The 27,899-nt window shown below is 38.4% G+C and overlaps 1 protein-coding gene across 3 annotated transcripts; it reads right to left on the reverse strand.

Moving 5' to 3' along the window:
• Window positions 1–383: 383 nt before the first annotated feature.
• Window positions 384–27,899, reverse strand: LOC139980844 (protein strawberry notch homolog 1-like). 3 transcript variants are annotated; one of them, XM_071992813.1, is made up of 29 exons: window positions 27,704–27,899; window positions 24,497–24,697; window positions 23,427–24,341; window positions 23,173–23,269; window positions 21,070–21,279; window positions 20,309–20,393; window positions 19,211–19,301; window positions 18,451–18,612; window positions 18,127–18,262; window positions 17,726–17,831; window positions 17,384–17,537; window positions 16,639–16,821; window positions 15,739–15,836; window positions 14,361–14,500; window positions 13,418–13,645; window positions 11,833–12,069; window positions 11,017–11,177; window positions 10,346–10,477; window positions 9,989–10,124; window positions 9,663–9,775; window positions 8,794–8,865; window positions 8,274–8,364; window positions 7,718–7,792; window positions 6,873–7,019; window positions 6,465–6,559; window positions 5,102–5,194; window positions 3,316–3,542; window positions 2,585–2,781; window positions 384–1,908 (listed from the first exon to the last, which is right to left on the reverse strand). In XM_071992813.1, the coding sequence occupies exons 2-29, from the start codon at window positions 24,695–24,697 to the stop codon at window positions 1,826–1,828; spliced, it is 4,665 nt and encodes a 1,554-aa protein (XP_071848914.1). In that variant the 5' UTR covers window positions 27,704–27,899; the 3' UTR covers window positions 384–1,825. The 3 variants fall into 3 exon arrangements, with proteins under 3 accessions (XP_071848914.1, XP_071848915.1, XP_071848916.1); XM_071992814.1 differs by having other exon boundaries at window positions 27,682–27,899; XM_071992815.1 differs by lacking the exons at window positions 23,173–23,269; window positions 23,427–24,341; window positions 24,497–24,697; window positions 27,704–27,899 and adding an exon at window positions 21,955–22,004.

Raw genomic sequence — 27,899 nt, forward strand, 5'->3', positions numbered from 1 at the left:
TTGAGATCTCGATGCTTGGTGGTGCTATGATTCAACAATCACATTAACATGCTAAAATTGTTGTAATACATTATCCAGACACAGGCATTTGTTTTTCAGATTTACATTATTTCTCTTTAATTCACAAAATTTATGAATGATCAGTGACATTACACGATATCCGGGGACAATTTTGGTGATGCTTTTAATCTGGAGACAATCCATGAAATTCGGAAGAAATCCGGGACATCTGGTCACCAGAGGCTAAAGCTGATAACAGATATTTGATGATGTAAAATTGCAAATGTATTTGGTAGCCTAACCTAGAACAACTGCAACAAACAGATGGAACAGAAATTTCATCCAAATTCTTCATAAATCATCTACAGTTGCCAATTAACCAGTTGGTTTAATAATGCCAAACAGTCCAATTTATTATATTATTACTTTTATTAATTTGGAGTATTTGAAAAATTTGATCGAGTGAAGCGGTGAGTAGATCACAGGTATTCTACTTTATGATGACTCTCAGAAGAAATAACCTGTGAGGGATCATCTAAAACAAAAGAACGACCTTTGCAATGGAGAGGGGGAAGGGAGGGGAATGTCCAGATACCACTGTGACTTTTAATCATATGAAGAATGTGTACAGCCATGTTTTTTAACATATATCTGTGCCTCTCCTGAACAAAAAACCAAATTAGCGTAAACTTTTCAACTCATACTTGCAAAAAATTGTTAGAAATTAATCCTGACCGTCACCTTGAGTCTGTCACTTCCACAATTCATAATCACAATTCATAATCACCCTCCTCTCGCACATAAGAGAAAAAAAAATCTGTTACTGAATAACAAATTTGTTTTGAAAGGAAATATCATCATAAACCTTGAATAGAACAGAAATTTTGTCTCAGAAGCCTATGGCTACATGGTACAGAATTAGCAATTTCTGAAATCAAAATAGAGAACGTTTTCTTTTTCATCCAGCTTAGGCTATTATGATCGCATATAGGTTACATGTTAGGCTAACTGTGGAAAGAGTGGAAATTAGAGTTATTGAATACCATGAAAGAACATATTGAAGTTGCTCTGGACCCTGGTGTTACTATAGTTACTTTGTGTATATATGCTAAGAAAAGACACCACTTGCTAGCCTCTTATACTAAATTGTATGAACATACCCGATAGAAAATGAATCTTGCAAGAAGAAAATAACACACTTCCTAGGCATATAACCTCCACAAACAAGATTATCCAATGGATATTGTTATGGAACTTGTTATGTTATTGAAAAGTTATCAATCCACAGAGACATAAATTTAACCTCCCTCGGGTCACCACAGAGTGAATTACAGGCGTTGCATTACAGGCTAAATTCAACACTAAACAAACAAGTAGCTATACTGTCATATGCCTGCAGCAAGCACTATTAAGAGTTTATTGCTTGAATGTGGGCAGTCCCCCACCAAACACCCTCACCCCCGAAAAAAAGGGGGATTTTGGAATAGTAACACACTGTGACACCTGGTTGATTCAGTGTATGGAAAAACACTTTTATGGTCTGTTTTTATGAATAGCTCCATCTGTCTCTTACACTCCAAACCATTTGTTCTACAGATTGACATCTGGAGGGACTTGATCCTAAAAGAGGACGATATGACACTCCAAAGCTTTCCACAAAGAAGTTACCAACGGTTACATATATTCCTACTGATCTCTGCATGATATAACTCATCCCCTGACCTGAACCTACGCCTCCAGACCTTCGTCGGCCCCTCCTGACTCAAGTTGGTACACCCTGACTCATGTCGATATCTCCCGACCCTCCTCGTCCTATTAACTCACATCAGTACGTCTGGGAGAAGCAGGTGGCACCAAACGAGAGGTCTCTCTTGATGGCTGTCACACAGTTCTTTGGTATTAACATACCTGTTGGAACAAAAAATTATAAACCAATTGTAAAAATATACCTGTCACATGCACTGTATTAGAATTTTCATGTTTTCTGCTGTATAATCATAACAAAACTTGCTTTTAAATGATCTTCCTTTTGTTTCCCTGCTAGCATTTTGTTTTTCATCTTGACATTTCATGTTCTCTTGGAGCAATAACATCCTCGCTGGCCGTCTCCCACCGCTCAACCAAATTTGATGTTGCAAATTGGGTCGCTGTGATTTTCTGATTGATCCTAATCTGTTTCTTCTTCTTCTAGCTGACTAAATTTCCCAACCGTCCCTTACCCTCCCTTATCCATTAATCTCAGAAATTCCACACCAACCCACCCACCAACTCGTCCACCCACCCTCCCTCCGGTCCAACCACCCCCACTCCTCTCAGAAATTCTATATCTACTTGTATCTTACTTTTTTTTTTTCCTTCATTTTCCCACCAGCTTTTGTTCCAACTCCCACACTCCTGTCCACCAACCAATCCACCCACCCCCACTCCTCTCAGAAATTCTATATCTACTAGTATCTTACTTTTTTTCTTTTCCTTCATTTTCCCACCAGCTTTTGTTCCAACTCCCACCCACCAGTCCACCCACCCCCACTCCTCTCAGAGAATTTATATGTACTTGTAGTATCCCATATATATATTCCCTCACCGACAAGTTTGGAGTTATCTGCTGTTTTAACTCTGATGAGCTGCATCTTTCCATCTCTCCCTCCTCTGTAGTTCATCAGGATCCTCTCTACTCTGCTCCAAACGCTGAGCACCGACCCACCCAGGATGTAGAAAGTTCTGCTCCGGAGTCCTACGTCACATGGTATACCTACATCAGTGTTTCTGCATCTGCCTCTCCTGAAAAGAAGAGAAAGATGAAAAAAAAAAAATTGCAAGGAGATGCATGATACCAGCAATTCTTGAACTTCCCACAAACACATTTCAATAATATTTATCAACTGCTCTGGGAAAAGGACCTTTCTGTGAAATCACTAAAATGGTTGAAGGATAAAAATTGCAATCCCCCTCCCCCCCCCCCCACACAACAAATTTTCCTCCAACAGCAGAAAAACTTTCCTCTGTTTTGAATATATTTGAACCTGCTGCTTTTGTATCCCTTAGTATTTACAAAGGCAGTCATGGTAAACTCTCCCCAATGAATTTGGGAAGTCAGGCGACTGTCTCGCGATGAAATATTTACCTGCCTGCTTCCCAAATCTGAGCACTCGGAGACAGGGTTTTCAAAATGTATATAAAATCTAACGTATCACTTTCTATGCGTTGAAGTACACTTTGAAGTAATCTTAAACTAAACTGAATATGGCATCTAAGCAATCTTGTATTTGAGCACATGTGTGTCAATATCATGAATATTTAGTATATGTAAATTACCAGAATTTATGCGAGCACATTGTCGCAGCTGCAGTGTACTGCTGCTCCCAGTGGGTTTTGGCCTCGTCTGAGATCACCTTCTTATATTTCTGCTTCAGTTCGGTCAGAGTCTCCGTTTTCACCTGTTGGCCCAAGTTTGGTCGATAGATGTTCATGATGCCCTTCCTCGCGGCGCTCGCATTGGATGAGAATTTGACCAAGACCGCTAGCCGCTTCCCGTTTCGGGTCTGAGCGAGGAAAGGAGAACACCCATCATCAGTCTACAATTTTCAAAACTTACCTTATTCTTCCCCAAAGACATCTGTGCTATGACATCTCTTGGAAGAAAATCGATGTGAACAACCCTATTGGAAATGATAACTGTTGATGCATTCTCCACAACCACCACCATCAAAACCCCTCCCCACCAATCCACCCCACCCCTCAACTTTTTGTAGCAACACACCATAAGAGAATGATACCCAACACCACATGTAAACACTTACTGAACACATCCAGAACATTATTGAGTTGCTGGTAAACAGCAGTTGACTTAAAATAATTTATGTGGTAAACTACTTAGTCCAGTCACTTTGACAGATGAGCCCTACACACTCTCAAAACATAAAGTCAATACTGACATGCAAGTACAAATTATCAAGATTGATTTCAAGGCTTTGACTGATGACAAAATTTGTTTTTCCTAAGTAATGACCTAAAGTTACTCTTTATAAAAATATACAGCTGATTTTAAATTCAATTTTTGACCAGCTTATAAACATTTTCATCAAAGTCAACTCATTTCTATCTAACATGGCCATGGAGAGTCGGTTATCTGGCCTAACTTGATTACTGCTGACGGCTATGAATTTCATTCTTGCAATCGTTTTGTACAAAATGTATAGCAGATACATACGGAAGCTGAAAAGTGCCATCAACATAAGAAAACTTTGCCCCAATAAGGCAACATTTTTCAGTAAATTGTTTAAAAAACAAGATTACATCTTATCAAAAGTCAGAAAAATGTTAGATTGCTCAGCTGCTTTTACTGAGCAATTTAACATTTTTCTGCCAAATGTTTAATTGGCAACTTATGATATCTCGTCAATTCAACATTTCTCTGCAAAATATTAAATTGTTCCCTCCATTCCAAGTGAGCAATTTTCTGCAAAATGTTTAATTGACAACTTATCGTATCTCGTCAATTCAACATTTTTCTGCAAAAATGTTTAATTGTTCATCACTTCATTCCATCTGAGCAATTGAATAATTTTCTGCAAAATGATTAATTGACAACTTATCGTATCTCGTCAATTCAACATTTTTCTGCAAAATGCAAAATGGTTCACTTCGTTCTAACTGAGCACTCGAAAAATTTTCTGCAAATTGTTTAATTGACAACTTATCATATGTCGTTAATTCAACATTTTTCTGCAAAGTGTTAAATTGTCAACTTATGTGGCAAAGATTTTCTTATGTTTAATGGCACTTTTAAGCTTCCGTAGATACAGGTAGAAGGTGCACCGTGGAGAAGACACTGAATGTTTTCTCGGATTCACATTTAATTAATCAGGGATGAGCCTTGGGTAAAAAAAAAATCACGGAACTTTGCAAAAATTGCGGTATAGGCTCCAGTTTGCGTATGCTACAGTGTGTTAGGATAATAGTTTTTGTAGAAAAGAAATCACAGATATTCCTCAAATTCGCGGAAAAAGCTCATGCCTCATTAATGAATATTCATATCACAAAACAAATCATAACATCTGAATGGATGAGCACCTCATCAAGGCAGAAGCATGACAGATACCTTTAACGAGATGTAGAATCCCTCGTCGGGATAAGTCAGCTGGCTCCACAGATCAACCGCTAGACCCCACTTTAGTCCTCGTTCAGCACTAACCTGTAACAGAGAATGAAGATTGATTATCCTCCCATGCTAAGAACCTTCCGAGGCACGACTGATGAAGTTATGGTTTCTATCCTTATACACCATTTATATCTGATACGTTCCCTCGGTAGAGGAAATTTTTCTCTACGGCAGGCATTCATGTTCTTTCACATTTTATACCTTGTTCAGGTTCAGGGGATATGAGTTTATGAAATACAACCAGCTATATTCTTCATAATTCACAACTTTCTAATAGAAGGAGCTATATTCATCATAATTCAAAACCTTCCAAAGCAGGGAGGTTCATTTCTTATATTTCAAAACTTTCTAGTATACAGGTAAACTACTTCAATTGTATTCTTCGTACATCAAAACTTTCTAATATACAATGAATCATATTCCTCCTGTTTCACAGCTTTCTAATCCAGCAAACTATAATCCTCCTACTTCATATTTCTCTATTTTATAGTATATATGGAACTATGTTCGGTCTATTTCAGAACTTTATAATACAGGGAACTGTATTCTTCATATTTCACTATTGTATAACATATATGGAACTATGTTCTGCCTACTTCATGTCTTTCTGATACAGGGAACTGTATAATTCATATTTCACTATTGTAAAGCACATATGGAACTATGTTCTGCCCATTTCAGAACTTTCTAATACAGGGAACTGTATTCTTCATATTTCACTATTGTATAGCATGTATGGAACTATCTTCTGCCCATTTCAGAGTTTATTCTACTACAGGTAACTGTCTTCTCTGTTTCAAAACTCTCTAACATACAGGGAACTGTGTTCCACCTATTCCAAAACTTTCTCATACAAGGAACTGTATTCTTCATATATCGATATTTTATAACATATAGGGAACTATGTTCTTCCTATTTCAGAGCTTTCTAATAAAGGAAGCAAGATTCTCTATATTTCACAATTTTCTAACTTATAGGGAACTATGCTCCACCTATTTCATGGAACTGTCTTCTACATTTTCCACGACTCTCTAACATACAGGGAACTGTGGTCCGCCTTTTTCAGAACTTTCTAATACAGGGAACTGTAATGTTCATACTTCACAACTTTCTAATGCAGCATTATGGAACACCATGACTTGTTCACAATGATTTCATATTTGACTCCAATTTCAGCTTCAGCTGTCTCTGAATGTATCTTCACTTTCAATCTGCGAACTTTTCTTTGCAGTTTATACTACAAATGTTGCGCTTTATTTTTTCCATGATCCGCAAGGACACTTCATGCATATTCAACACATACCTTGTGAAGCTGACACGTAGCAGTTCCAGTAGAGAAGCTGCCAATAAAGTTGTTGGTTTCTAATTTTTTAACGATTTGGCCCTCAGATATGATGTCTGAAAGAAAGAAGGGAAAAGACAAAAAAATAATGATAATAATAATATAGCAAAATCTGTAAAATAACTGTCTTAACTTATATCTGTCTTAACTTTAGAACAACTGTGCAAGACACATAGCAACCAACATCTGAAGCCCGATACAGGGCTCATCTTTATTTTGTTTAAGCTTAGGCACTTATTTCTAACATGACTTACACGTTAGGCTAGCTAAGGAAAGCGTCATTGGACTTTCCTTCAATAAGATAACAGAATTCACACCATGGACCACACTATTACCTAGGATGGTTTACATCTTCTTTACTTAACTTACCCAAAATTCCCATATCCCACAATCCTTCTTTCTTTACACGTGAAATAATTTCTGCTAAGGTGTCACTGAAGTATCCAAAGAGTTCATTCTGGAGATCGACCTCTACACCGAGGAGTCGGTTCAAAAACTTTGGTAAACTATTATAATCTGGAGAGAAAAAATCAAGAAATGAGAAAATAAGAATTATTGTAAGTTAACTCCATTACCACACAATCATATTTTACGAGTTTATCGGAGTACATACTCTGCGGTTAAACCAGGCAATAACATCCTTATCGCCTGCTTCATCTGGAATATATGGTTTGATAAATTTATGGAACATGAAGTATCTGGCATTGGTAGAGTACACTAAATGATATTGCCATCGCTGTTACAGTTTGAGCAAGGAATGAGACAAATTGCATTATGATGAAAGATCACAGCTGACAAAACTTTCCAACTGTATCCAAACTCAAATACAAAATCATCAGAAAGCTCAGCATGGAAAGAAAATCCAAAGGATTTTAGAATATATGACCTTATCACTTCTTAAACTGCAGTGATTGAATATGATGCATTTCCTGAATTAATGTATTTATGTGTATTTGAATGAAGTGTTTACGTATTTATGTAACAACAAAAACAACAACAAAAACAGCAACAAGAATACTGTGGAATATAAACAGATACGTCTAATGATGTAACAGGCTATTTATAGTAACAGGCGATTTCCTCTGGAAACACAACATGCTCTTAAAATCAATTTATCTTAGACAGTTGCCTACAAATGTAACAAATAATTTTTACTTAAAAGTAAATGCATGACTTTTGAGATTTAAAACCACCAAAAGTTAAGGTCGACATACCTTTATCTAAAGAAGCAAAACTGAAATGATCATTGGCTATGATCAAGCCAACACCAATGAGAGCTTCCTTGCAATCTGGGAGAGATTTAAAAAAAAACGAAAAACAGATATAAGACAAATGAAAAGGGTAACAGTAAATACAGAACCTGAAAGAACTTGTTACTGGAGCAATAATCGGAGTGAAATTTAAACAGATTAAGGACAAAGCATAAAAAAAATATATATATAAAGACATTTTTAAAAGAACATCAGCACTTTCTGACTAGAAATGAATTCAATCCAAATGACTTCAGGGAAACAAGTTTTGTGGCGGGGGGGGGGGGGGGAGGGGTAGGATTAGTAGGAGGAGGTACTAGAAGGGGCAGTGGAAGTACACTTTGATGAGTACTACACTTCTTCTGTCATCCCGGGTCATCAGTTTACTTTTGTCCTCTGGTTGCCTAACTGAACCCCATAACATATTGTGAAGACAACTGCCCTTTACTGCAGTCAAACTGATGCAAATAACTTCAATATAGTAAAATATAACACGCCTGCTTGGAGTGACTGAGTGTACCTGCAAAGAATCGACTCCTAGGTGGTTTTACCATCGGCGTTTCACTGCCGACGATAGACTTCATGACCGACTCCAAGGCTATACGACCATACTGTAATATACATACATAAAAAAAAGGAAAGATCTGTATGAATATTCAAGATTAAAGAGAAAAAAAATAACGATAATGACGATTTGAGGCAGCTTTATTAAATTTTTCAATCGTTTTGATTTACACAATTCTAAACCTCTTCTATCAAAGATAATAGCATAACCCTGTGCACCCAACCATCTGTCCTCCACCCCACCCCCCCAACCCCAAGCTCCGATACAAGGCTTCCCTTATGACAGAGCCTGAATAAATTATATAATATATATGGAAAATAGAATTTTGGATAAAATTATCACAGTACATTTATTTGTTGGAACAGAGAATAATCGTCGTTAAGTGCCTTTTAATTTATCTTAATTTTTTTTATGAATGGTATGTGTAGAGATGACTAAAGCGAACTGGGAACATATGACGACATTTGACACTGACCTTGTTATCAATATTGAACTGGCTGAGGTCTCGAACCTCAGTTGCACGTCTGTCACCGTGTGTAAGAGCACCCTTTTGGACCGATAATTTAAAAAATTAAGAAAAAAAAATCATATCAATAAGGATTCAACAATGTATGTTTTAGGGTCAATAGGTAAATAGTAGAAAGTAGCACCATACGGTTCAGTATCTGAATTTGTCATTTTGTAGAGAATGATCTGAATTACACTGACCAATTTTTGATTGCTTTCACTGCAGGGAAGATCTTGTATTAATAGGTTCTATCAATTCAGGGATAATTTAATGGTAAAGCACCCAACCCAATGGAAATATAACACATTTTATGATTATTGTTTTCTTATGATGGCTTTTCCATTTTAAGAATGATGAAGCACCCCGTCCTTATAAGACTTGTCAGAGAAAATCCATCCCCAAGTCTCTCCCTCCCCCCACCCCCCTCCCAAAAATAATAATAATAATAGTTATGATAATAATAATATTAATAATAATGATAACATGAATAATAATATTATTAATAACGAAAATATTAATGATATTAATAATAATAATCATAATAATCATGATAATCATAATAAATGGTCACTCTATAGCACCGATTCTGCAACTGTAATACTACTCTTGATTTAACTATTGAACCTTCTACAATAGGTAAGTACCACTGAATGAATGTAACTGCAAAGTAGATTGCTAAATGTTGCTTTGTCTCAACTTACTTTTAAAGGCGTGCAATAGCAACCTTTTAACTTTTTTTGTAACATTTCTTAGCTAATATTGTAGGAATCAGATGAAGTGGATGAGCGGTACAAATAACAAATTGTAGAGCAATTAATGATGTCTGCACGACTTACGAGACATTCCAATCTCTTGGCGACGATGGAAGCAAACCGTCTCTCCCCGGCCAGTTCGGATATAAGAAAGACATACTCTGGGGCACTGACTTGGTTAGATCGATGAGTACGACCTGTAGACACAACGATGAAAGATTGACCAAAATCAATTTCATTAATTACTCTGAATGAAAGCGGGAACAGCTTAAAGTTACGGACTTGCATTGCAAACGGGTATCGTGGTCTGGGAAGGTATTTCCAGACGAGACGAGAAATGGCTCTGAAGTATAAACTCGAGGAATGGGTTAAAAACTTGATGAAACAGCCTCTTACTCGACAAAACTCACCAAATTGTTGGACTGCCCTGTCGGCACTCCATGGAATTTCTAGAGTAATGTGGACCCGTCTCTTCTGGTTTGGAACCCGTCTGTCTGCTTGGAGAGAAATCCCTGAGCTAGCTGCCTCTGATATTATTGCCACATACTGTGAAACAATTAAAAAAAAAAATAATAATAATAATTTAAAAATATTTTTTTTTTTTTTTGGTAACTTGGTTTTGTTCAGTATTAAAAAAAATTATTATTATTATTATTATTATTTTTTTTTTGGTGTGTGTAACTTGATTTGGTTCATGTTCAATATATTTCTCCAGTATAAAGTATGAGCATAGTTTTGTGTCTTAGATACGGCAGTTTCTTGCTCACCTTTTCTCCATCCATGAAACGTTTCTTTTCTGTGAGGTTTAGTATCTCCAGTGGTACGTCCATCTCACATCTAGATTCGTATTGCACGTTGCCGTCGTTATTGCTGACTACTCTGCCCTTTCTGCCAGTCATCTGGAATAAAAAATAAATGAATAAAAACTAAGTAAAAAGGAAAGATAAATAGTATATGCAATGGCTGTGAGGCATCGATTTCCTTTTACGGAGCAACTTTTTTTCCAGGAAAGTGCAAGTAAGTAGGGCAAAGGGTACTGAACTTTGTTTTTGAAGATAGGCCTAGTACTACACCTTTTATTTCTTTCATTTGGACTTTCTAACCCCTGAGGTCAACCGGTTGAACTCTTGTTCCAGCCAAACGTTTCATTTTACAATTCGTTTATACTTGCCCAGTCAGTTTTCTGATGTTCATTTACTATACATTTCTTAACTTGTTTTTTTATTCTGAATGTTTTTGTTGACAAACAGTGCAGACTAATACCATTTGAATATTAACTTTTTTAACTACTTTTCTATTCCAATCGAGTATTCACATATCACGGAAGCTTCAAACTTTGTTAACAAATTTCTGCAAGTACAATTATTCTGAGTATTACTCCTAATATTGAAAGTATATCCACTTAAGTCAAAAAACTTTCTCAAGGGAAAATTCATACCTCAGCAACATTTTCGGGTCCACCAAGTTCCTCGATGAGCTCATCCAGGGTATTGGGGGGCAGAATAGGACCTAGTTCCTCCAGCATGTCCAGGAGTTCCTGCTTCATAAGAGAAACTCTGTCGTATGCGTCCATGCCTGGTAGACTGGTCTGTCTGGTAGCTAGAGCAAAAAGAGTATTTGGAGGGGTCAGTCAGTGACGTGGTGACATTTATGTGAATGAGCAAAATATTCCAAACTTTTTCTTCAATGGGAGTTATAAGCATTGAAAAGTAGCTCACTGCTTTCTTTGTCTTAACAAGATATAAATGTTATGTTATTCTATTTTATTCTTCAAGAAACATAGCCTCTAGGTTTGACAACACAGTTACTGTTTCCTGGGGGTTGTTCTCAATCAAATTTTTAATTAGGGCCGTAGCACAATATTGGTTGGAGCAAAGATCCTGACAGACAGAATCTCAATGTCTCTCCTAACCTATATTGAACAATCTGCAGGGCAGAATGGTACGGGGTGTTTTATGCCTAAGGCATTCAGGCTCGGCATATCTCGATAAGTGCATCATCGTGTGTCGATTTTCATCTTTTCATGAGCCCGGATAAAATCTTTCACAGTCCGGATCCGGCCTGCTGTTCAAGACCTGTTGGTCCGGGTCTTATCACTGGCTACGTCTTTGCATAAGAACCGACTTTTGACCTACACTGAGCACCTCACAATGCCTTTTCAATTAAGACTCCCAAAATGATGACGATGAAAAACGCAACTAAAATACGACACCTGAAACCGATCCTGACAAAGAAAATTACTTCGGCAACTTACCGGATGGAAAACTAGGCATTGACGATGAAAGCTTGCTTTGGTAGTCCTCTGGTTTTGGCTTGCTGATAGAAGTCTTTGGCGTGATTCCCAAGGCTCTGAGGGCGCTGTCCGCCATACTCTTCATCTGTTCTTCCTCTCTATCCTTTCCTCCGCCTTTCTTTCGAGTCTTCTTCTTCTTCGTCTTCTTGGCGACTTTGTCCTTCTTCTTCGTCTTCGTACCTTTCTTCAACCAAGGATCTTTGGATTCGGAATAGCGAAATCAAACGACTTATATGGACGATATGGAATGGTTTAAGAATGGAGAGAGTATATAAAAATGACAACACAAAGAACACAGTAAGATCAATAATTTATCCATTTTGAGGATAATACTCATAATAATATTGAGGACTTATAAAGCGCAGGCAAATCCACCCTGGTCAACGATAACCTGTCAAACATAGAGACTGCCACAACTCGTTCTGGGATAACCCCCTCAAGTATTTTATTGATTACTTTACGTGTTTAGTTAATTGGATGCTAATTATTTAGCCATGGTATTGTGCATCCTTAAGCATTACGTTATCATTTCTTTGTTAACGAGTATCGGAATTCCGTCGGCATGGGGTATAAATAGAACAGTAAAGCCATGTGCTCTCTCTTTTCAATCTCGGTCTTGAACCGAAAGCAAAACCGTAAGTTGCTCTTGTTTAATTATAAAATGTCAGAATTATAGTTCAAAAGAAACCAATTTCCACCTTCATTGAGATAACATGGACTCATTACTTTACGAATTAAATTCGGTGTTTTTGGTACTTTTATAGATGGCAAAAGAGGCAGGAAGAAGCTAAATTAAAGCTTGAATGAGGAAAGAAAGAGAACGTGAAACTAAGAAAAGGAAAAGGCCGACGCTCATATAGAAAGAAAGAACATTCATTTGTATTAACCATAAATGTTGACAGAACCCTCAACGAAACAAAACTAGGACCATAAGAAAGAAAGGATGCCATATGAAGTATAGACGTGAAAGATTAAAAGAATATATATAGAAAATGATTTATTTTGTTCTATATGTAACCAATATTAATTTATTGTTGTTGTTGTTTATAATTATATTGAACCTTCGAAACTCATATACTCTCTCTGTCCGTCTTTATGCCGTTGTCGACTGCTCTCTTAAAAAGAATCCGTGACAGAGACAATCCCTCCACATGGCAGTGGCTAAACAGTGCCCCAACTGACAGTTTATCTTACAGGTCCCCATTTATACACCTGGATGGAAAGCCGCAATGGAAATAAAGTGCCTTGCCCAAGGACACAACGTAATGATCTGGCCAGGACTCAAACCTGCAAGCCTTAGATCACAATCCATTGCCTTGACCACTCGACCACAACGCTCTCACTAGAAACACCAATTTAGTTTACGTTTGTTTTAAAGTCTCAACAATGGCAAAGAGAGAGTGGAACACTGGTTTGATTTTAGCAACACAACTGTAAATGAGTGGAATATTATGTTAGACAACATTTGCATCATCATAAACACAATTCCATCTCTGCTCGAGTGGATCATCGTCGATGTCTCATCCCCCAAAACTCCATCACTCACCGTCATCGGAATCGGAATCTCCAAACGGGTTGAATCCTTCTTCATCATCATCCTGGTCATCATCATCATCGTCCTCCTCTTCGTCCGAGGAAGATAGTCCAGAAGATACGGACAATTTCTCGCTGTCGAGGTCGGAGAACTCTGAATCGTGGCTGCTGTCGCTCATGATGTCGTCATCACTCCCGGTCTGTCGTTTCTTCTTCCGTTGATTGTTGGCGTTGTTCTTGCCTGGGAATGATAAAAGAGAGGACGAAACTTCAAACATTGATCAAACGTCTTTGTCATCGTAATTTCGTTCCCCCCAACAAAAAAGAAATAAATATTAAACTTAACCTAGGAAAGCCCAATTTTCTAGCAAAGAACTGTGTATGGATTTTAATTCATTTAAAATTTATACAGTTTGATCAGCATTGAATGGGATCCAAACATAAGGTGGCTGGTAATTTCTGACTTCCGTGGACATTTCCTGGATTTCATGTTCCTTTGTGTCCCCAGAATTGTCCTTGGATTACATGTACTGTCTCCAGATTGAAACAGATTACAAGTGTCCCTGGAATTATTCCAGAAAACTTCAAAAACCTCTAAATAGTTCAAATTGATCCGGCCTTCCATGCTCAGAAACAGCATGAATGGAAGCTATGAGAAACCCCTCAAACTTCAAATCCTCCCTTAAAGTAGGTGGGGAGGATACGCAGCACTAAATGCACCACCTAGCCTTGTCACTCTTTGCCACTCAACAGCTCCATGTTGCTAAGCTACGACCATTTATGTCTTAAACTTTGTTATTAACAAAAAACAATTTTCACTGTTGCAACTGTTTTTCAAAGCAAGGAATGAAGAGAGACAACATATCTGGAATAAATCTGTTATTCTATGAATTTATCTGGAATAATCTGTTATTCTATGAATTTATCTGGAATAATCTGTTTTTCTATGAATTTACCTCTTTTCCGTTTCCTCTTGCCGTTGCGTTCTTTAGTCTCGGCTTTTGTATCTGGGTCGAAAGATAATCCAAACAGACCAGCCATCTTTGCCCTGTTTGGTGCTGGGAAGTGTTTCTCAATAAGAGAACTGAATACACCCCTGAAAAGCAGAAATGAGAACATAAAGATATTGATTTATATTGGCAGACAATTCGATGCCACCCCACAGGAGAAATACGTACCTTGTTCCAAATTGGGCGGGCCTATGGTATTAGCTTGGAAACATGTTAAACCTATGACAGATACTCGTAAATCCATATGGCAGTCATATGAGACTTAAAATACTACCGGGTTCCCACACAATCTTTAAAATCATAATTCAAGGACAAAATAGCCCGTTTTCAAGGACTGTCTGACACCTTTCTGAAGATGAACTAGTCCTGCCCAAGACATACTAGAGACTTGACAATCTCAATAAATAAATTCTTAAACATTTTCCTGGGATTTTCAGCTGCTTTATCGTTATTGTTTTTCTCCTCCTTGTACAATATGATCTACGGCACAGTCGGAACATACGTGTGTCGGAACACAGGGCAGTCAACAGTTTCACCACATGATGATCTGTAGATATTAACTTGGATATAAACGTGGATATAAGGGGCTCATATTAGCTCTGGCTGTCAGGGACGCTACCCCCTTTCAGACCTACAGTTCTTTAGCAGGTTGAAGCCCATTACAAGAGACTATAGATACATATACATGTAGGTCTCCAATATGAGGCAATCACCAAAGAAGGAATAAGCCATCACCAAAGAAGGAAAAGTAATAAGAACAGTAACAGAACAGTGCAGAAATAACTACACTGGAAGACTGACATAGACAAGCCCAGAGTACTGTCTGTATGACATAATATTGTAATTCAATGACTTTTTAAGCAGTTTTGCCTCGAATTTCAATTTCATTTTCTACAATTTTTTTCAAGGTCTCTCAACGACTTTCAAGTACCCATTAGGAACCCTGTAGATTAAATTTGTTTTGTTGCAAAGGCATTTATTTTCTTCTTATATGCATCGCTTGTTTACTTCTCAGTTGATAGCGTTTTTTTGGGCTCAATGTACCATGAAGTCTTTTGGAAAATGCAATTACATTTCAAGAAAGATATCATTTTACAAAATCATCCAGCTTTGTATCTTGACACTAACTCTCCCGCTGTAGGCTTTCCATATCGGTGCTGGAGTTTTGCTAAACAATTTTTAATAATTGTTTCTCTGTTACCATACAGTCTCTCTAAACATTCGGCAGATATTATTCTACTTCCAGGGGGGGTGGAGGGGGGCTGCAAATTGCTGAAAACACCTGTACTTAACAGTGACTTCAAATATTTAAATTAAATCTTACTTTGCGGTCGAGACAAAATCAGAGAGTTCTCCTCCGGCTTCTTCTAAGGCGTCCAACGTCCTAGCTTCACCGGTTGACTGTAAACCAATCACCACACACTGAAAGAGAAAACAGAACATGATGTCACTACTTTAGAGCAACTGGGAGTGTCTTTAATGTAACTTTTCCAGCTAACAAGTTCACTCGAAGGGAATCTATAGTGTTATAATTATTCCATTAATGTCAGAGCAGCTACATGCAGTCTCAAGAAAGTTGGTTAATTTTATTCAACACATAGCCTGAATCAGGAGTCCTTCATTAATTTTTTTACGAGCAAATTAGTCGGAGCGAAAAAGACCAGAGAGAACCATAATCTCACTTTATACCTAGATTGAGTAATACATATATGAGGTAGGCTGGTAGGGCGCTTAGGTCTACGACCTCCAGAGCCTGTATCCCTGATTAGATTTTCTGTCAATATTTCTTTTGCGGGCTGGATTGAAATCTTTGCAGTTCACCTATTTGGAACTCCTGGCTTTAACCCATCATACTTTCATACAACATGTACCTAGCCTAGCTCACATTGTATAAAAGAACCTAGGCTAAAGATTTTAAATTTTTATAAAATGTTGATGATAATTACCAGTTAACTGTACTGTACCCATTTAAAACTTTAAAAAAAAAAGCACTATAAAAAGTTCACACACCACATTGAACTAGTTGCTAATGTGGGCAGTGCTATGAAGTTATGATCCACAGTTTACTACATTAAAAAGACAGCTTAATTTCATAGCAATGCCACAGACTTTTTAGGTGCAGAAGCAAGTAATGACATCACAATTACTCCTAGTTAGTCGCATCACAAATATTTCTTTAAACCGAAATCGGGGTCTATTCTGGCTTTGTTGTCGCCATGGTTACCTTTCCCATCTTCACAGCTTCCTGTGCACTTCTGACCGCTTCCTTGACCTTGGCTGCGATGCATAGATACTTGAAGAACCGTTGGTGAGCAGACCAAAACTGACCCCACATGAACTTGGAAAAACTTGGATCTCCACTCATAAGATTTGCAGCCCGCTGGAATCTCTCTCTGGCCTCACACCACTGAAGGAGGAAAAACAAAAAGAGGTGTAAATTACCATAGCAACTGGAGGGATATTTCAGTAATGTCTTCTACAACAGATTATTACATTGAATAACTGTTTGTTTGTTTGTGTTTGTCATTCTGTTTATTATACTTTTTAGGTTCACCAAAGTGCTTACAGAAACAGTTATGGAAATGTTAATGAATATACACTTTCACTCCTGTTTGCTATCAGCTAAAACTCCCTTTTTTATTCATTCATCAACATCATTCCCATATGCATTAATGGCAGCAATTTTCAGACAATTTGCTTCTACAATGACATCACAGTAACATTGCTCCTTGCAAGATAACATTCTATTTAGGTCACACAAGTACACATGGACCTGTTAATGGAATATCGAAAGGATATTTTGCAGAATTGCTTGTCATTATACCTGCCTAATCGCATGAACATTATCTAAATGACAGCAAATAGATTTTCATTTTAAAGTGAAACTTCTCTGATGAAATGATTGGCTTTGTTATAACAACCGCATTGGGACAAATCTCCAAGGCAACTATTGGCGTGGAAACACTCACCAGTTTAACTGCTCTATTGTACATCGACTTGAAGTTGTCTGACAATGGGATTTCCCTGATACTAAAGCCGACACCTTGAAAGCTGAGCTGCCTGGCCATGTACATGCCCCTCAGTTTCATATCCATGGCAACAATCTCCATAGCACCGACACCCCTGTAACGAGGTACAAGAGTAAGGTTACATCCCTTTGTAATGAGATACCATATGTGAAAAATCACTTGAAAGTGTCAAATTCATCTGATCGTGTAACTTTGAGACCACTTCTTGATGTAACAAAGGCGGTAGAAATTATTACAATATGCATATACATGCAAACTTCGAAAGAAAATTTGGTACAATACCTTTTCTCGACAGCTTGAATGAAGGTCTGAAAGTCAGGGAAGGGAGTGCCCCCGCCCCAGATACCCAGTCGCGACATGTAGGCCATATTCCTTGGCTCTGATGCACCTGTGAGAGTGTAAAAAAATTGAGGTTTGTATTAAATTCAACGCAAACAGATATTGCTAATTTGCATATAACATTCAGCCCAAAAGATCTGTTGGCAAATGTTACAAAAAAATATTTCATCCCATTGAAACAGATTGTAACCCAATTTCCAACAGGATAATTGGATCAAGATGAAATTATTGTACAGATGTCTTAAATTTGATAAAAATAAAAATGATAAAATGCAAAGCATGTGTTCCAATGTGCTCATAAAGCAAACAGAGAGAAGATTTATGTGTAGGCGATTGCACTGTACCTGTTGCACTACAATAAATGATGCGCGCCTTCGGCAGTTGCTTCTGTAGTTCTAAGACGGTCACTCCGGTCTTGGTCGGCTTCGACGAACCGCTTGGGACTAAGTTCTTCGCTTTGTGGCACTCATCTAGGACAATCTGATCATGCAGGGAAACAAGAGAAGAATTAAATACTGTCCTAGCTGTAGATTGTGGTAAATCAAAAGACAAAAACTACTTCCTTGTGAGTTGCAAATGATTGGTGTATAGTGCATTTTCTCAAACCATCCATTTTTGAAAACTTCACGGATATGTATACAAAAAAGCAAAAACATAAAGATACTTACAACACCATCAAAGTCCTTGCCACACCAGTGAAGTATCTGCTTTAGTCTGGTATGGTATTTATTCTTGCTCTGACTCTCGCCTATCAAGGCAGAATAGGTAGCGAATATGACACCTTTCCGAATATAGCCGTTCTCCTTGGAATTAATCTTGATGTATCTAAACTGCATGGGGGAAGTAAAAGAATAGAGAATACCATGTTACAACTGTTCAGTGTGTAGTGAATAATTGCGTCTGATACTTGTGACATAACTGAGGATTTTCTTAGAGCGTCACTTTACTGATTAAGTGATCGTTGGGTCTGGGGGGGGTGTTGTTTATGTTGTATACCTTATCCACATTCTATGCCCCCTTTCCAAATTTTGCTCTCAATATGCTGTACCTCCCCTTCCTCCCCTCACAACTTCCAAATGTTTGATGACTGTTGCATTTAAATGTTTTAAGCTTGTGCAAATAACCCCCCCTCCCATCCACCCCAAAAAAGGGGACCATAACAATCCTATAACGAAGAGATGCAATAAACATCCCCATACAGAATAGTTGCGTGATCATTAACATTCACCGTACTTAAATGTTGCCAAGGGGATGCATGTCCAACATGAAAGCAGAAATCAAAACATGAGAAGGTGAGATAGGGTCAGTCATATGGAGAAACAGTAAGTGATATACACAAAAAAATAGGTCCAAAATATTTCCTCCGTGATTTTTGTTCACTTCTTTATCCGTTTCTTGAAAAAAAAAACATTTGGAGATGTTACTGACCTTGTTTAAGGAATGGACAGGGATATTGCTGGCACCTATATCTTTTAAATCCCTCTGCGCATCAAACTTGAGATCGTTAGAAACGCTGAACCTGAGAGGGATGAAAACAAAGGAAAGAGACAGGTTACAGGTGGGGCTCGCAGTTTGTATCAATTTATACATGTTAAAGACAAGAAGAGAATTAAAGAGTTTCCTAAAGATTGTGCAGACATATATCGTGCTTAGATTAAGGTTGATGTTGCCTCCGGAAACGACTTTGTCAGACTTACTGAAATATACTTGCCTTGTAAAGATCATCCTTTATATCGTGAATTGACATCCTTACAGGTGCTATAAGACAAACTACATTTTACGAAATACTGTAAGCACTACAAGTTTTAGAAAAAATAACACCTTTTTAGAAATTCCTTTATTTATAAAGCTGGATTTTAACTCAAAATGGAGTATGAAATCCTTTGTTATAAATTCCTTTAAAGTATTTTAATATGCATACCTTGTTTTATCTTTTATCTGTCTCTGTTCTAATCACTTTAATAAATCAATTAATTAATTAATTATTTATTTTGCATATGTAAATATAATCCATCCTATTTATTAAGTTTATACAATTTATACCGGACTACAGGAACTGAAAATAGACCTAGAGAAAAAAAGAAGTCTAGCATAAAGACTAACAAAGGCTTACGAGTACTGGCAGGAGTTTCCCAAGGCTTCAAATTGGTGACAAATGATTCAGACTTTATTTTACGTTCTACCACTGGCTCCCACTTTCGTTCAACTAGGGAGAGTTGAGAAGGGGTGGGGGAAGGAGTGGGGTGGAAGTGGGTGGAGAATGCATAACTAATTTCCTCCTTTTCTTTGTGGGTTTGAGTGGGCTAGGGGATGAGGGTAGTTGGGGAGTGCCTACAGTATAGTATATTTTGGTATAATCTTAACAGTGATTTTATCGATAACAAGAAGAAGGACTGATGGAAGAACTACTGTGTCAGAAATGATGATCTTTGACGTCAATAACAATGAAAACATTTAAACGTAAATGTAAATGGCTGTAAATCTAGCAAAACTGATATTCTCAAGATACCACTCTGCTCTACTTACCAAAGAGATCTTTTCCTTCCTAAGAGATAATTTTCAAAGATGACTCCAGCTACCGTCCTCCCCTTTCCAACGCCAGCCCCATCTCCTGAAGACAGAAACGAAGAGAATTGCTCTTTTTTGCAACATTTGTAGAAAAAAATATGAAAATTCTGCAACAAAAAAAGTCAACTGATTGTGTTCCAGAAAGGCACCAGTTCATTAACGGTTGATATCGTGAGAAACTAGTGAAGTCTTAGGTGTGAGTGCTTTCAAATAATTGTCTTGACCAATCAAAGGCAGAGGAGTATCAACTCCAGAACAGAGTTCTATTAAGTACAGATATTGAACGCCGCTGGTCAAAGCGAACTGTATGTATTCTTATCTACTACAAAGCCGAGCAGACAAATTGAAAAAAAAAAAAAACTTCGAACCATCTGTGATGAGAATAACAACCAACTTCTGAAGGAAAGATAACATGGATGACAAATACAGTACTAAAAAATCCAACTTCTTGATAACTCTTTGTGTTGATAAGTTTTGATAACTTTTTGATAAGTTTCATAACTCAGTCCGTAGAGCAAAGTACTCGGTATCCCGATATCACTGGTTTGAATTTCCTTCAGGCTTAATGCAACTTTGGTCGTGAGTTTTTCCCAGTTGACATTCTATTTGTGAATTTATATTTTGAAAAAACACAGAGATTGTCAATTCCCCCCCCCCCTCCCCCTTCCTTTCTTCCTTCTGCCCTCCCCCAAGAGAAAAACATGTGAAGTTAAAATCACCGATTAGGAAGCCTGCCCTCTCGCCACCTCGAAGGAATGTATCGTGTTGTTGGCAGGCGTAAGTGACAGCCTCTAACTGTAGAGCAGACAGACTACACATATCCATGGTCCTCTCAGGAATACAAACACGGTATAGAACGTCTGGCGGCTCCACACTGGCTAGAGAACTTGTCTCCACCACAGGGTCTGGATGAGGGAGCCCTATTTTTACTGGAAAATGGAACAAAAATATTGTGTTGTATAAAAATATTAAAAATTTTCTTTGTTTTTATATATTTGTAAGCATGTAACCTTTCTTGCAATATCTATCAGATACAGGCCTGGAATTATGCGAATAGTATGTTAGCCATGTAGCATCCATCACCAAGTGAACACTTTGCTCCAGCTACATTCTCTGTCATTATGCCGACAGTTGAAGGATATCGTCAAGAACAGCCGACGTGAAGTGTTTCTTCCCCCTCCACAATGCTACAGTCAGGCTAGTCAGCTACACATCACTTTTTTTTAAATTATAAATAATGACAATTTTAGTCTTAGAGTTTTCATATAGACTAAAGCCTAGTTACCTACTGTACACTGCAATTTAAATACTCTAAAAGTGATGGAGGCCTCTAGCTCATGTGCTACCTTTCTTTGAGGTATCTATCTATCGCTGTTAGGTGACACAGAGACAACAAACTAACCATCAAATGCATCATTTTGTTGTTAACTTGAAACAGCAGGAGGAGTTTTAAGTCCTCCACATGGATTGACCCTGATCGAGTACTTACATTTCCTTGGTAAGTAGTTTGCGTATGTGTCTGTGTGTGACCCTGATCATGTACTTACATTTGCTTGTTACATAGTTTGCTATGTGTCTGTGTGTGACCCTGATCGAGTACTTACATTTGCTTGGTACATAGTTTGCGTATGTGTCTGTGTGTTACCCTGATCATGTACTTACATTTGCTTGGTACATAGTTTGCGTACGTGTCTGTGTGTGACCCTGATCGAGTACTTACATTTGCTTGGTACATAGTTTGCGTACGTGTCTGTGTGTGACCCTGATCGAGTACTTACATTTGCTTGGTACATAGTTTGCGTATGTGTCTGTGTGCGACCCTGATCAAGTACTTACATTTGCTTGGTACATAGTTTGTGTACGTGTCTGTGTGCGACCCTGATCAAGTACTTACATTTGCTTGGTACATAGTTTGTGTACGTGTCTGTGTGCGACCCTGATCAAGTACTTACATTTGCTTGGTACATAGTTTGCGTACGTGTCTGTGTGCGACCTTGATCAAGTACTTACATTTGCTTGGTACATAGTTTGCGTACGTGTCTGTGTGCGACCTTGATCGAGTACTTACATTTGCTTGGTACATAGTTTGCGTACGTGTCTGTGTGCGACCTTGATCGAGTACTAACATTTGCTTGGTACATAGTTTGCGTACGTGTCTGTGTGCGACCTTGATCGAGTACTAACATTTGCTTGGTACATAGTTTGCGTACGTGTCTGTGTGCGACCCTGATCGAGTACTTACATTTGCTTGGTACATAGTTTGCGTACGTGTCTGTGTGTGACCCTGATCGAGTACTTACATTTGCTTGGTACATAGTTTGCGTACGTGTCTGTGTGTGACCCTGATCGAGTACTTACATTTGCTTGGTACATAGTTTGCGTACGTGTCTGTGTGTTACCCTGATCGAGTACTTACATTTGCTTGGTACATAGTTTGCGTACGTGTCTGTGTGTGACCCTGATCGAGTACTTACATTTGCTTGGTACATAGTTTGCGTACGTGTCTGTGTGCGACCCTGATCGAGTGCTTACATTTGCTTGGTACATAGTTTGCGTACGTGTCTGTGTGTGACCCTGATCGAGTACTTACATTTGCTTGGTACATAGTTTGCGTACGTGTCTGTGTGTTACCCTGATCAAGTACTTACATTTGCTTGGTACATAGTTTGCGTACGTGTCTGTGTGTGACCCTGATCAAGTACTTACATTTGCTTGGTACATAGTTTGCGTATGTGTCTGTGGGTTACCCTGATGAAGTACTTACATTTGCTTGGTACATAGTTTGCGTATGTGTCTGTGTGTGACCCTGATCGAGTACTTACATTTGCTTGGTACATAGTTTGCGTATGTGTCTGTGTGTCCTAATTCTTCCTCCGTCTCTTCCTCATCATCATCTTCCTCAACCTGAGAAGACTGAGTCTGAAAATTTGCAAGAAAGGAACCAAACATGAGACGTGCCTTTAATCTCCACGGTCCTCAACACCATGACGTTCTTGTAAACCCTCACTCAGATCAGGAAATGCTCATCAAAACTAGACAATATAATAATATAACCCATAATGAGTAAATCACTTACCCCAATCTTAGATCCGGCCACTAGCGTCTTGGTGGTATTTGCATAGAGCGGTGCGATAGCATCGGTCTGCCCTGTGGGAGGAGCACGTATGTCGTTTACAGAGATGAACGGTTTGGACATGTAACCGGTCTTCAAATCGTTTATACCGTCCCTCCCAGGAAAACTGTGATTCTTGACGAGGAGTCCCATCTTGCCGGCCAGTCCAGGGGTCGTGCCCTGAGCGCTGCTCAGAGTCACTGTTCTGACGGCGACGTTTTTGGAGTTGTTCGGCGTTGAGCTCAGAGCTGTTTGGCTGGCGTTGAAATTTAAGGTACTTTTGTGTGACTCCAACGCCTTGGCGGCATTCAGTGGCGTTATCAAAAATCTCTCCGATCTGGTTCCACTGTTCTGAGACTCCCCTGCAAGACGACGGCTTGACGCACCATCGTCTGTGAGATCGATGACCTCCGCGTCCCTGCCCCCTTTTGGCTTCTGGACTTCCCTCTGATTAGCTGGAACAGCGTTCGTATTTCGCAATAAGACCGGCTTCCCGTCTTTCCCCATAGTCACTGATATCACTGAACCGCTCGGGTAGCTTAAAACAGACGTCGACGATGACGATGCGGCTTTGGCAATGTCTTGACCAGCTTCCTTTAATATATTGGAAGAGGAAACTCCGGCTGTCTTTTGTGATGCCAACTGCTGTACAAATTTGATCGGCAGTTTGCCCCCTCTACTGAGAGCCTGTGCCGTTATCCCGGCGGGCAAATTTTTGATGATAATGGTCTTCTTGTTGGATAAGAGAAAATCCAAATGAGCGTTGGGAGGCTTTGTGCTTCCGTTTCTGACGACAGAAGCCTGCGTCGTGTTAGCGACAGTCTGTCCGAATGTCTGTGAATTTGCGAGATTGGATGACGTCTCTGACTTGGGAAATTTCTGCAAATGGAATGACTTAAAATGTTCACTTAAGTTAAATATTGGGACAATCATCTGGGGAAACAACTGGAGAAACTTCAAAAGTAACAAATTTAATCTTGCAGGAAAACTTTGGAACATACGTGCATGAGAGTAACATGAATGTATTACTGTACCTCAATACGACCTGCTGAAGTGGTGAAACTATTTGGACCGTTGAGAGATTCTAATTTTGTGATTGGTCTATCTTCAATGTTAGATGATGGCATCTTCCCATCATGTGGGCCTCCACCCGTCTCAAAATGATTAGCACTTTCATCATCAAGCGATAAGTCTAATCCACTTTCAGAGAGAGCAGCTGATAAAAGGTCATCCATCTACAAAATGAAAGCAAAATAATGCAGAGATTTGGGGGGTTTGTAATGTAAATACTGTATACTTTCTCCCCAAGAAAATCTGCACCGTGGAAGTATTACACATTCCATGCCTATAATTGCAACATCAGGTTCAGAAAATCAACCATTTCCAAAGAGATTACAACACGGAAGTGACAATCTTACTATATAGCTAACAAGAAAGCAAATGTCATGATTTAAGTTTCCTTACTTCCTTTCACTTTTACACATCTTCTTCTTACTGCACTATCTTTCCATGTATTATGTAGGAAACTAAAATAAATTGAGCTGAAGTTACGCTGTATGAGGAGGAGTTGTACCTTTTTAATGCTACTTAGATATATGTACACAATACCAGCCTAGGTGAAATGTCAATTAACTTATTAACAATGGTTTTATCTTAGGGGTAGTCAAATTCAGGAACAATTTCAAATGTTATAGTGGTGAAGTTACTCAATTTAGATCCAACTGCGCCATGTTTCACCAAATTTGAGTCTGGAAAACTACCTTATACTAAAAGCTCAGTACTTTTAGCTCTGGACAGCCACTAATTTTGGAACTTTGGAAATTTCAGAATCTTGCCGAATATGCCTCTGTACATACCTCAAGACCGAAAGAACCAAACACCATGGGAGTGTTTGCTCTACTGATCTATCCCCCCACCCCTCTTCCCATCTATAAAAGTACTGAACCAGATATGTGTGACTATACATCCTTGGATGTAAGCTTATTACTTTGTGTATAGATTACATCTAGGCTCATATACAGATTACACTTAGGTTTCTGGAAACAGAATATGCAATACCCCTTACAGTCTTACATGTGTACATAGCTTAAAAACATTCAATGATTGAGTGGCAAATGTTGTAGCATACAAATTTTTCTTTAAACATGTCACCACAAGATATACTGATGTCAGATCAATATTTAAAAGATGAGACTAGTTTGTTGTATTACTACAGTACTGTAGAGTGTATAGCTATTCAAAATTATCATAATTATTATCCTGAAATAAAATAAGGATTATGGTATAAAATTTTAGACGAAACTTTAGATCATCAACATTAAATTACTGGGATTTTCCCTAAGTTATTGCAAACTGATAAATGTCTCATGTTACAAGTATAATTAATGCAAGAATATCCATGAAAAACATTGTAATCACTTACACTAAACTTTCTCTGTAAATATTGTACAGAGTTACTGTAAGCTAGAGCCTATTTTATGCAATATGTGTGTAGTTCAGCTTAGTGGATGAAGGATCAGGAGGGACACTCAAGTCCCCATCAAGGACCCTATTGGAGAGAAAAACCGAAGACACAAAACATCAGACCCGATTACAATGCTTAAAGTGCTTGTCCAAAGCATTCTTACATCCATTCACACTACTGTAGTTGCAAACTACTTTCCCAGGCAAACTGTTCCACTCATTCACAACCCTATTAGAAAAAAAAGTTATGTCAAACATTAATCCTACTGTCTAACCTCTGGAGTTTAAGACAATGACCTCTGGTACAACTACTATTAGCAAACATGAAAAAGACAGTGAAGGATAAATTGTCAAACTATATACAATCTTGAAACCCTGAATCAAGTTACCATGTAACCTCCTAAGCTCCAGTTTGGTGAGATTCAGCAGCTGTAACTGCCTATAATAAGGAACACCCTATCAGGAACTACTCATCCTAGTAGCCCAATCTGGACCTTCTCCAGAACTTCCTTATCCTTAGCAAAATATGGGTTCCAAGCCGGCACAGCATACTCCAGAAGAGGCCTAACCTACTGCTTATAAAGCCTTACAACGATGTCCTCTTTCAGAAAACTGAAATTCCTCTTGAAGATACCTACAGTAAAGCCCTATTACCTCTTTTAGCAGCTTTAAACAATGTTTAGAAGGTTGCAGAGATTAGTCAATGTAGATACCTAGGTCTCTTTCAACAAAGACCTACAACTCCCAGTGGAGGCCTCACCACCGTCACACAATCAGAGACTACTCATGGCCTTATTCCAAGCAACATATATAACCTTCTTGAAGACAAAGACAAACCAACTACACGTCAATCTCACAGTTTGAATTATAAAATTCCTCAAGCTCAAAAGAACTGTTACAAATATTCGCTTTATCCTCGCACCATTCCTCAGTGGAACGCACTCCCACCTGAACTGAAATCAGCACCAAACACCGCCTCCTTCAAGTTCATGCTGGAAAGTCAGCAGCACCATTAGCAAAACTTGAAGGACTGCACGTCAACAGCCACATCAAGGGCGATTTGTGCAGTACCACACCAAGACCAAGTGGTTACAACACTACAAGAGTAACTTTTTGAAAACAGTGACTGTTTTAACGCTGTCTGACACTTACTGGAAATAATTTTTTTTTAACATTTCCAAAGATGATATTTCTAAGTAGCCTATTCCTGTAACAATATTGACAGACGTAACTTAGGCCTGTAACTATATATTGTTATTAACAGTACATATCCTAGGCTAGCCTAGGCTTTGTTGAAGTGACGACTTATGCCTAATATTCTGTTAAATCAAGTGGCGTGTACTGTAACTATATATTGTTATTAACAGTACATATCCTAGGCTAGCCTAGGCTTTGTTGAAGTGACGACTTATGCCTAATATTCTGTTAAATCAAGTGGCGTGTACTGCTGCCCAAGTAACAGTGACACATCAAATTCCAGTAAAAAGTGGGCCTAGCCTAGTCCTGCACATGACAAAGTGAACCACTTTGTGACCGCCTGACACTAACAAGCTACTAAAATACTCTCACCTATGCCTTAGTTGGGCTAACACAGTTACATTACAGTAACACTATGAACTAGTGTTACTGTACGTAGCACAGTGACTAACTAGGCCATCACGTTACTGGTGTGTATGAATTCTTACTTGGCAAGGCGTAACGTTATTCCTACCAATGATTCAATTTGTCTTGTCTAAGTTACGTATAATATTCTTACGCTTTAAATGCCAAATACATACATCAGAGAACCTGATCCTCGGCCTGGTATGGCGTCAGGGCAAAATGCCCTCGTTTCATAAGCCGTCGAGAGTAACAATACTAGCAATGTTGTGTCACTGTTAAGCTTAGGCGATCGCAAGTTACTTATGAGGTGAACGCATGTCATGAAGCCTAGGCTGTGTACTACGCGGTGCCCGTAGCAATACTAGAAACTAA

Source organism: Apostichopus japonicus, chromosome 15 (genome assembly GCF_037975245.1).
Source record: "Apostichopus japonicus isolate 1M-3 chromosome 15, ASM3797524v1, whole genome shotgun sequence".
NCBI lineage: Eukaryota > Metazoa > Echinodermata > Holothuroidea > Aspidochirotida > Stichopodidae > Apostichopus > Apostichopus japonicus.

What these genes read in the sequence shown, in the direction of transcription:
- LOC139980844 (XM_071992813.1), bottom strand. Translation starts at nt 24,697, where the DNA reads ATGGATGACCTTTTATCAGCTGCTCTCTCTGAAAGTGGATTAGACTTA. An exon ending in GTTTCATGGATGGAGAAAAG is followed by an intron (nt 10,125 to 10,345) that starts GTGAGCAAGAAA and finishes ATTGTTTCACAG; the next exon opens with TATGTGGCAATAATATCAGA. An exon ending in TTTTGCTTCTTTAGATAAAG is followed by an intron (nt 7,020 to 7,717) that starts GTATGTCGACCT and finishes TTTTCTCTCCAG; the next exon opens with ATTATAATAGTTTACCAAAG.